Source organism: Alosa alosa, chromosome 11, assembly GCF_017589495.1.
Source record: "Alosa alosa isolate M-15738 ecotype Scorff River chromosome 11, AALO_Geno_1.1, whole genome shotgun sequence".
NCBI lineage: Eukaryota > Metazoa > Chordata > Actinopteri > Clupeiformes > Clupeidae > Alosa > Alosa alosa.
Window position 1 is genome coordinate 12,093,289 of NC_063199.1, and position 10,873 is coordinate 12,104,161.

Sequence of the window (10,873 nt, forward strand, 5' to 3'; positions counted from 1 at the left end):
ATCTCAGATGGTGTTCTGTCTATAATGGAATGGAATGGACATTTCTGTGACCCCAAACTTTTGACCAATAGTGAATGTGACTAGGTGCTATATTTTGGTAGTAACTAGGTTAGATGAAGAATCTGATATTTCATGAAATACATATGTGGTAAAAATATTGATATCACAACATTCTTTGTTTGACAGGAGTGTATGTTTCAAAGTACTCAGACTGCCTGGATGTGAAACGATGGTACTGTGGGAAGTCTGGCTATATTGCTATAGTGAGACTTACAAAGGTAAAAAGGTTTTTTTTTCTGTTGTGTGTTAAGCTTTACTGTTTTACACATTATGTCAGGGCTTAAAGGTGCCATGTGTAATGTCCGCCAAAAAATCAATTCATACTCCACATTCCATAAAAGATGGGGGCAGCATACCTCCAGAAAGTAAGTTGGTCTTTCCTAGAGTAACAACCGAGACACGTGTATTGCAGTTTGGCTGGTGGTTATGTTGCCCGCATACTGCCTCCCATGGCCGAAACTGGTATTATGACACCTGTCGGGCTGTGGCTAGTAATTTAGCATGATAATTCAGGCTCATTTTTTGGATACTTTAACCTCAATTCTTACACATGGCACCTTTAAAGCACATAAAATGTCTGTGTCTGAAGTTATTGGACATTGGCTTACGCCTGAGTTCAGACACAGTGCCTGAAAACTTTAAACTAGAGGTCTGCGCGGCACCGATTTTTTCAGTCCCGCGCCTGCCCACTCCCGCAATATTCTGTCCCGCTCCTGCAATAATGTGTCATTGTTAGTCCCGCTCCCGCTTGCATCTGTAACATTAGGTCCCACTCCCGTCCACAAAAGCCCGCAGTAGGCCTATATGTAGGAGTGATATTCAGTTTTACAAAAGGAGCACTTGACACACACAACGGAAAAGACTACCTCTCTCATCCCGCCCGCTCCCGCATAGAGCTTTCAAAACATGTCCCGTGCCACACTCTTTTGTGTCACGACCCGTGGGTCCCGTGGTACTCTTGCGGGAGTGCAGACCTCTACTTTAAACCCTGCATTATGTTCATTATATAGAATACATTATTCTATGCTGATGTTGGTTTTATAAATAAACTTTTCCACAACTGTTTTGTATGTAGTGATTAGAACGAAATTGTGTGGTGATGTGCATCTTTGTCTAACTATTCCTGTCTTGTCAAAAGGGCAGAGTGAAAGAAATGAGTGACAACTACACTGTGAACTTCACTCCTCCCACAGAAGGGTTTGACTGCCATGAGTCAGATCAACTCAGCACAGTCACAGCCACTACCAGCTCCTTTCTGGCATTTGAGAGAACTCAGGTATTTCAAAGAGCAATTGTAATGCATATACACAGCTCCAAAAAAAATAAAGGAACACTTTGAGAACACATCAGATGTTAATGGGAAAAAACATCATCCTGGATATCTATACTGATATGGATTGGATAATGTTTTATGTGAAAGGATGCCACATTGTTTTTTTGCAAATGAAAATGATCGACCTACAGAAAGCTGAATTCAAAGACCCCCCAAAAATCAAAGTGAAAAAATGATGCGGCAGACTAGTCCATTTTGCCTAAATTTCGTCACAGCAACTCAAAATGGTACTCAGTAGTTCATATGACCCCCACATGCTTGATGACGTTAGAACATGTTCCTAATGAGACGGTGGATGATGTCCTAGGAGATCTGCTCCCAGATGTGGGCACGCCCATCACTGAGCTCCTTGACAGTCTGTGGTGCAACCCCTGGTGTTGGATGGACCAAAACATAATGTTCCAGAGGTGTTCTATTGGATTTAAGTCCGTGGAATGTGGGGGACAGTCAATGGTATCAATTCCTTCATCCTTCAGGAACTGCCTGCACACTCCTGCCACATGTGGCCGACCATTGTTGTGCACCAGGAGGAACCCAGGGCCCACTGCGCCAGTGCAGGGTCAGACAATGGGGTCGGAAAATTTCATCCCGATACTAATGAGCAGTGAGAGTGCTGTTGTCTTGCCCTGTACATCCCTCCAAGGATATGCCTCCACAGACCATCACTGACCCAGCACCAAACCGGTCATGCTGAATGATGTTGCAGGCAGCATAACATTCTCCACGACATCTCCAGACCCTTTCATGTCTGTTAAATGTGCTCAGAGTGAATCTACTCTCATCTCTGAAAAGCACAGGGCGGCAGTGGCAGACCAGCCAATTTTGTATTCTATGGCAAATACCAATTGAGCTTCACAGTGCTGAGCAGTGAGCACAGGACCATCTAGAGGCCATCAGGCCCTTGGAGACACAGTAATCTTTCTGGCAATGGAATGTATTGGTGTGCCATTCTGGAGGAGCTGGACTACCTGTGCAACCTCTGACCAATGACACTGACCCTAGCTAAATACGAAACTAGTCAAAAATCAGTCAAGAAGGATAAAGTTGAAAAAATGATTAGTTGCCACCACCTGTAAAACCATTCCTGTTTTGGGGGTTGACTCTCAGTCTCCCCTCTAGTGTACCTGTAGTTAATTTCGTTGACACCAAAGCAGGTGAAACTGACTCACAACCACCTCTGTTACGTAACTGGCCAGATCAATATCCCACAAGTGTGATTGACTTGATGCTATACTCCTATATTCCAGTGTTCCCTTATTTGTTTTGAGCAGTGTATAATTCATACAACAGTATTTATCTCCTACAACATCCCGGTTCATATGGTGATGGTCATTTTAGTCACTCTGGCAGAATGTTAACAGTGCTTATGTGTAGAATTTGAGTTGCCTTGAAACCACCATTACGTCCATGACAGCACTATTTCATTGATGTGTATAGCAGGCATTTGATAGAATGCGTCTTGGCGTACAACGTGGAACTACGGTCCAAAGCATAGACAAAACTAGCTGATTAGCATGTTACGCTTAGTGGATCTGGGCAACATGGAGCATAGCGTTTTTGACATTACATCAAAATGAGTATTTCTACTCTATTTTTATTCTTTTACTTTTTCTAGGTTATTTTTGAACGTTTTAACTAAAATTTCTACACTTGATGTTGTTTAGTATGGATTAAGGCTAGACAATATGACTAAACAGCTCATGTTGATATGCTGAGGTTGTGATTGAAATGATCACTGAAAAATGTTTTGTTGACCATGAAAGCAATGTTTCTGTTTTTTTTACGTAAAATGTGTGTTCCTGAGCAATCTTGTGTTTGCATCTTACAGCACTATATGTATGAGCTGTTGACTGGAGGTAAAGACACAGAGAAGTGTCCTCGACATGTGTGCCCATTTGCAATAGTGGCATTTTCTTATGGCAAAGCACATCCTACTGTTCCTGAATCATCAGAAAAAAGGTACAGTAACTCTATGGCCTTGTAGAGGATATGTGTAGTATTTATGCAAACTCAACCTTGGATGTCACAATACTAGCAGAGGTGTGACCCTAATGCACAACAACAAGATTATTTCAGATTCAGTAGTAAAATTTAGGAGACACACAACAACATTTAAACATTTAAACAGGAAAGGAGAGAACTACACAGGACTTAAGAAGATTGACAAGGCACAGGCAGGAAAGGAACAAGGCAATGATGAGGGGAACAGAAGGAGACTCCGGTGAGAGGGCGGAGACATGGGTACAAAAACAAGGAGCACATGACAAGGATAAAAAAGGAGTGCATGGTACAGGATACAGGAAGAAAAAGCAAGGCACAACAGGAAGGGACAGAAATACAAAATATGGCAAAACAAGAGAACAGTGAGAAAACAAAGGGCTTTTCCGAAACTAGTCACTTCACCCTCTCCCTCCGTTTTCACATTCACGCAGAGTATGAAGCCATTGGCTGCCAGCCATTTTAATTGCAGAGAGCCCCATACTGTCAAGCGTTTTACAGCATTTTGACTGATTTTCCAAGACTCACAGAACAGTGAGTTTTATGACTATGTAAACACCTAAACTATCAAAAGAAAGAGTAGACTCTTCTTTTATCAGGAAAAAACCTTTGTTTCTACCTTTTTCCATTATTTTGTAATCGGAGTAGAACATAGGTTGGTTTCACCAAAAACATCTGTTTTTGACCTAAAAATGGAGAAAACAAGCTTTTTGTGAAAAGAAACTTTTTTGCTCTAGTGACACCTCCAACATATGAAAAGTGGTTTCCTTCCATAAAACAGCAAAAACAACATTGAGAAAGGTCTTTTGATAGCAAAATAATATTTTTTTTTTCAAATATATAACCAAGTAAATAGTTCCCGGTTGATCCAGACGGCAAGCACTCATCTGAAGAATCCGGGACAGGTTCACTGAATTTATTATCTGATTCGGAGCTGTCTGCTTAGCTGAGCTGTGGTGAAACATGCCGTGTGCTACTTTCTCCATTTGGCCCGGGTTTTTCGTCAGTGGCTTTACATTGTGCCTCTCCTTGGTCTCGGTTGTTGCAAATAATCGCGACACTACTGCGACTGCGACACATACTCTGTTCGAGTGTTAGCTGTCTGCAGTTTACGAATTTATTATTACGTCTCGCCAGCACCATGTTCTCTTTCTTCTAATAGGCTTCAGCCATAGACATCATATAGCTTGATTAGCTGTTTTCTCTACCACTCTGGGGCTTCCTAGGGCCACCTAGCAGGTCAGTTTGCTAGTACATTCTCTGTTTACAAGCCTGACTTTTAGTGACAAGCTCCGCCAGATCGTTCTCCAGCCCACCACGTTGAAAAACGTAATTGACGTTTATAGACGTCATTGGCAGTCAACGGTTGTATTTAAATTGACATCTATAGACGTCATTGGCAGCCAATGAGTTAAGGACCATCCAAAACCGATTACTGTTAAGTGGTAGTGAGTTATAAACCCTTCAACGCCGAGTGAACACCGATGCCCCCTTGTCGAGGATGCATCAATTAATGTGGCACGTCATGAACGCTTCATACAAATGTGAGTTCTGTGTAAGTACACCTGTAAACAAATCCATGCATAGGCTGTGTCAGAACCTGATTTCACTAGGCGGAATTCGTCCCAAAGAGTGCAGTATTATACCCTGCGCACTAGGGATGTAACAATACGCTCAACTCACGTTTCGAAATGATTAAGGATTTTAAGTTCACAATGCGATATTCTCACGATTTTTTAGTTAAATAAGCTGCGGTCAGTGTTTCCTGCTGAAAATATGTTAGTTGAAAGGTGCCTCTATAATAATATATTATATTATGTAGTCTATATTATTATTATTATTATTATTATTATTATTATTATTATTATTATTATCGTTATTACCATTATAATTATTATATTTTTTATTCCACTGCTTGGTTAAATTTCCCATTGTCCTGCGTTCTTTAGAACGTGTATTAACCATATGTTGTTTGCCCACCAATGAAGTAGATCCAATTTTTTGCCCGTATCACACTAGTATATTAATTCGCCGAACTCATGAAGTTTAAATGAACTGTCACGTTGCATCCGAGATATAAAATACAGACTTTCAGAACATAGCAACATTAGCATATGACGGAGGTGGCTTTTTAGCTAATTGGATGCATTAGGCTAAGTAAAGTTCATCAGAATCCTGGGATATGCCCACTTGAGAACGGGAGAGATAGAACTAATGACTGGCCTTTGGCCATAGCAACCAAAGATTCTAGAGCGGACCTTTTAGAACTAGTAACGGCAGTTTGTCCTGCAAGTTGAGAAATTAGTTGATATGTATCAAGAACCAAACTAGATTTTGTTCAAATCTACACACCTATGGCTACTAAAAAATGTAAGGTTCATTTATCAAATTTTGAAGTATTAAAATACATCGTTGTTTTAGAATTTTTGAACGAAAGGGTTGGTAATTGGTGGTTTTACGATAGTTCTACAAACAAGACAATTTTAGCGATTAAAACGTTTAAATTATAACAGGAAATGTACACAACGCAAATAGCAACAGTGAGCGGGATAATGGACTCCACGGTGTTCAGTTAACAGAAATTAATGCAGTTACAAGGTTTAAACGGCCCTCCGATGCACATCGGGCTGATTTACAACTTCAAACTTCCATTAATTTCTGTTAACCCTTAGAACCTGATTGACGAAAAGTGCGTCAAAAAACACACCCTCTCTTCTCTGTTACATTGCTCCGTTCATCACAGCGAGATGAAACCTTTATTACGTGACAGAGGAGAAGTGGGGCTTTCCAACGAGACCACGCACTTGTCTGTATGTTAAAGTATGAAAATTTAAAAAAATCTTCAAATTAAATCAAATTGCATCATATTTACAGTCTATAGGCTACTTCTCTGCGTTCACCTGCACACCCATTACTCTTGTTTAAATTACTCGCGGACCCGTAATCGGATAGATATGCCACGCATGTCATTTGATACCAAGTACATCCTTCTGGGTTATAAAACAGATGAAGTGACGGCAAAATAATAACTTCATATAGCTGGACTTACCCCACGTTTTTGTCTGTTTTTGTGGCAAAGCATATATATAATCCAGCGCTATCGTGTGTTTCTCTATGGCAAAGCATTTTCATTATCCGGTTTTGAGATCCTAGCAAATTCCTGCATGGCATCCAGTTCAAGGCTCACATTGCATCCCAATTTGTTTAACAAAGAAACACCTTTTTTGCTTTTACTTTGTTCATGGCAATCCAGTAAAAAGTTGAGAATCATTATGAGTGCATACACATAGGCACGCAGGCTAACACGCAACCTCGGGTCAAGTCAGGTCAGATCAGTTCGTGTCACAGATATGGAGCACAGAAAAGTCATTTTTCATCACTAAATAAAAAATGGCATTTATTTCCTTAAATCACACACCACATATTTCTGTAAATTGCTCAGCCCCAGAGTATCCCTCCAACATGTCAATTATATTGCCCAATTCAGGACAGTCTGCCCTACACAAACATGAAATGCATGTAGAGCTATGAGCTTGCTGTGGTGTAAAAATTAAAATAAAATCAATGCTAGTACTAATACATGAAATGATGGCAGATCTGGATAGCCTAGACTCTGCTGAAAAAAAACTATATAATATGTGTGTGTGGCACTTACAATGACCAGAATAAATCCTTATGAATAAAGGTAGTGAAAATGCCCTAAAAACAGCTTAGGGTTCTAAGGGTTAACTGAACGCTGTGTCGTCCATTATCCCTTACATAACTACTGATATAAAAACAAAAAATACTGTGCAAGGAGAGGCTGTGTACAGTGGATAGGCTACTATTTGTCTTTGGTAAAGTTGTTCTACATTGAAAGAGTTATGAAGTTATTTATTTCTTTATTTCAGGACATAGTTCCATCGCAATTATTTTTTTTCTCAACTGGTTGTAATTTTCACACGTGTGTATCATTTCGATTCACAGTGCTTCAACATTCCCGTCGGTACTCCTTTAAGGGTTAATGGTTATAAACTGTCACAAAAAACAATGGAAATGGTTACAAAACTTTTTGTAAATGCAATTATGGTATTTTGCATATTTCACTTGTGAACTCACATACTGGATGTAACTGAAGTACATGGTACTGTGCACTATGTTCACATCTCTTCTGTCCTTTTTTTCAGTCAAGAGAAAACAGGTAAGAGTTATGTTACTACACATACACATTTCTTTTTACCTTAGATTGGTATTACACAACTGCCACAGAAGCCTAAATGTCAACAGTTAATGTTTTTGATATGGCTGAGTGCTGAGAATAACTTAAAAATTCCTGGACATTTAGCCATAGTTATATTAAATGTTATGGATTTTATATATAGATTTTTATATGTTTGACGTACATCATCAACTACTATAGTTTTCTACTGTATTTTCTAAGATTTCATCTGTTTAGAGATTGCACCAATCTTTTTTTAAACAGTGTTTTACTACCAGCCCTGGACAGGCCAATTGGTGGTTGATTCTTTAGTCTATGAAATTGGACTAAAGTCCAGCAATGGAGCTCTGTTACCAGCTAAACTGTATGTTCCTACTTTTTACTTTACATTTATGGTAGAAAAGCTTTTTACATTAGACTTAATCATTACTTATTTAACAACCAATGTCATTTAATCAATTAATGTCTCATTGCATTGATATCTTACCAGTCTTGCTTCATATCTTGTGTCATTTCAGCCCGAAGACATTAAAGATCAAAACTGTAATGAGAGTATCTGATCTGAGGATGTTATTGCCAAAAGACATTTTTGAAACCTGTTTTTCTGGTGAAGGTAGGGTTTGGATCAGTTTGATCTTGTGAAACAAAGCTTACTGGTGTTATAAAAACAAGTCTAAACATCCATATTTGTGTTAATTTTGTGGCCATAATGTCAGAAGGCCAGTTTTGTGGTAGATGATTTCATAAACAAAGTACTGTTTCCTCTGTATTGTAATTCTGTTATTGCAGTTATGGTGGGAGGAAAATGTTGCACTCTTTTTGAAGTGGTATCCACTGTGACAGATGACAACCTTCTCTCAATTCTTACTGAGGAGGTGAAGGAGAAAGACATGGTGAGTTTTTGAAGACAATTACTTTTTCTAAAATAATGTTACACCAATAGTCTTACCTTAGTACTCATCATGAGAACTTTTCTACCCACAGGCTCTTGTTTTTCAGTTGGATGACGCTGGTTTTTTTGTGTTGTTGCACTCATCTTACTTCCTTTCGTATGAAGGTAGAACACTTCCTTCAATTTCTGCAGTTCATGTTCCAGTTGTGTTACAATGCATTATTCAAATGATAATATTCAGACTGTGATCTTTCTATTGATATCATGAATCTCAATTGTGGTGTCATGGTAATTGACATCACCTTTTGTTGAAGGAAATCTTTTCAGATAAAGGCCAGTTCAGATCCAAAAAACGAGATGAGGTGCAATGTTAAGTCAGAACCTTGCTGCAATGAAGTGTTCTAAAACAAGTGGATAGTTTACCCTAGTATTACCCTACCCGAGGACAAATGTGTGAAGGCTATACTATGCTAGGTTTTAGTAAAGCATGGTTTAGTGGAATAACTGTTCCATACAGTCTTGCAGATTCCTTCAAATGCGCCACTGACTGTCAAAATACCGATGCAGATGTCATTCTCATTAGTTTAAATGATGTTACGCCCAAAACACACCCATGATGATTAAAAAACATAAGACCCACCTTCTTGCGCCGGACATTTCATAAAGTTTAAAAAAAAAACCCAATACGGCCTGGACAAACCCCGAAATTTGCTTAAACTATTTGCCAGTGACCATGTGCTTTAGACTGTCATAATAGGGCCCATAGTGTAGCTACATTCATGAGATGATCCCATATTTGCCAGTTTCAAGTCTCTTTTGCCATTATATAAATATTTAAATGACTTGATCAGTGCTAGTCTGTTATTAATTTGTTGACAGTTTGCAGATCAGACAGGCCCTCGCGACAGCTTGTTGCGACAGCACAGTAAGGATTGTTTGTTTTGGAATGAATTTGTGACTTTGTTTCAGATGCAAATTCAGAGAAAAAAGAAGCACTACAAGGCATGTTTATATTCCCAGACTCTCGAACTATACAGCGAGGTAAATCTTTATCATTCTCAAAAATGCAAATCAAACTGCTGTTATTTTTAAAACAGTAATTAGAAAGATGTATTTATCTGTAGTAATAATAATAATACTCTTTAGAACACTGTCTTTTAATTTAGTCTCGTTAGTTCTCTCTTTCTGAACTCTCCTTTAAGATTCTTATGTGAATATCTTCCATCTATTTCAGATACTAAGAGTTGTCGTAGAAAGTCACCACTATCATCAGAAGTTCTCCAAGTTCTGCCAGCATTGAACTATGCAGAGACAGAAATGGAGAAGTCTGGTCCGGGTCAGCATGAGAAGATTACATTACTCCTGGAGAAACACCTTGAGCATTATGGGACTCTGATTCATCCAGGATTGCAAAGCAGTCCCCAAAGAGAGGCCAGTATGTTTCCTGACCAGTATGATGTGCCTTATGTGTTCAAACACCTTTTTCCAACACCAAAGTGGACAGAAGTCATCAAGTTACAAGTGAGGTCATATTTGGATCAGCCCTGCTCCTTTGAGTTTTCTGTGAAAAGAGCTACTGAGCTGCTTTTGGCTGGTCGAGAGCAGCGCAGAGACGACCCCGATGATGAGGTGTATTACTGCATCTCATCACCAGAGGAATCTCCTAGGAGCCCAACAGTTGTATGGCTTGAGAAGCCTTCTGAAGCAGATGCCAGCTGCCCTACTGACACATTTGTGGAGATTCAACATGCAGCTGAACAGTTATCAGAAAGTTGTGAGCCAGAGTCACCCCCTGAATCTATACAGCCTGAACTGTCTGACTTAAGTAAACTCAGTGATACTGAGATACTGAGCAAGGGAAGCATTCCTGCCCTCAAAACTTTACCTACAACTTTAGGATTTGATCTTGGAGAAACAACAATATCCATGGAGATAACTCAGCCTACAGCTGCAGTGGTCACAACAAATGTATTGACATCTTCTTTCCCAAAGGAGTGTGACACTGTGAACTCTTGTGATGACCAAGCACTGCAGATGAGCACAGCTGCTCAGGAGGTGGTGACAAATGAAAGTAGACTCCCTATCAGTTCAAAGACCAATGCACCTTTGGAGGCTAGTGATGCCAAAATTGTTATGACTGAGCCAGATGTGCATCTGGGTCCAGAAATAAAGAGAGCACCATCTCAAACTGACTGGAGGAGCCTACCTCGGCGTAGAGGCAGGAAACGCAAGAGAATATCTAAAACGTCTGTGTCAAAAATTGACGTCAGTGCATTCCAGCAGTTTATCCCCTGGTGTTGCAACCAAGGACTCAGATGGTCAATGCATGGGAGCTGAACAGAACCAACCCGATACTGAAAAGGACCAGTCAATCCTGCTGAAACTGAACAGT

The 10,873-nt window shown here is 39.6% G+C and overlaps 1 protein-coding gene across 3 annotated transcripts in view; it reads left to right on the forward strand.

Moving 5' to 3' along the window:
- The window catches only part of LOC125303291 (protein TASOR-like), a 44,976-nt gene extending 34,130 nt beyond the window's left edge, over positions 1-10,846 (forward strand). For 2 of the 3 annotated variants that reach the window (XM_048256957.1, XM_048256955.1), the window contains exons 5-14: positions 187-278; positions 1,199-1,336; positions 3,222-3,352; positions 7,558-7,571; positions 7,854-7,953; positions 8,108-8,202; positions 8,379-8,482; positions 8,574-8,646; positions 9,451-9,522; positions 9,716-10,846. In XM_048256957.1, coding sequence (XP_048112914.1) covers positions 187-278; positions 1,199-1,336; positions 3,222-3,352; positions 7,558-7,571; positions 7,854-7,953; positions 8,108-8,202; positions 8,379-8,482; positions 8,574-8,646; positions 9,451-9,522; positions 9,716-10,818 — 1,922 coding nt within the window. In that variant the 3' untranslated portion in view covers positions 10,819-10,846. Of the gene's footprint in view, positions 1-186; positions 279-1,198; positions 1,337-3,221; positions 3,353-7,557; positions 7,572-7,847; positions 7,954-8,107; positions 8,203-8,378; positions 8,483-8,573; positions 8,647-9,450; positions 9,523-9,715 lie in introns of all 3 variants that reach the window. The other variant, XM_048256956.1, reaches the window with a different exon arrangement.
- The last annotated feature ends 27 nt before the right edge of the window (positions 10,847-10,873 follow it).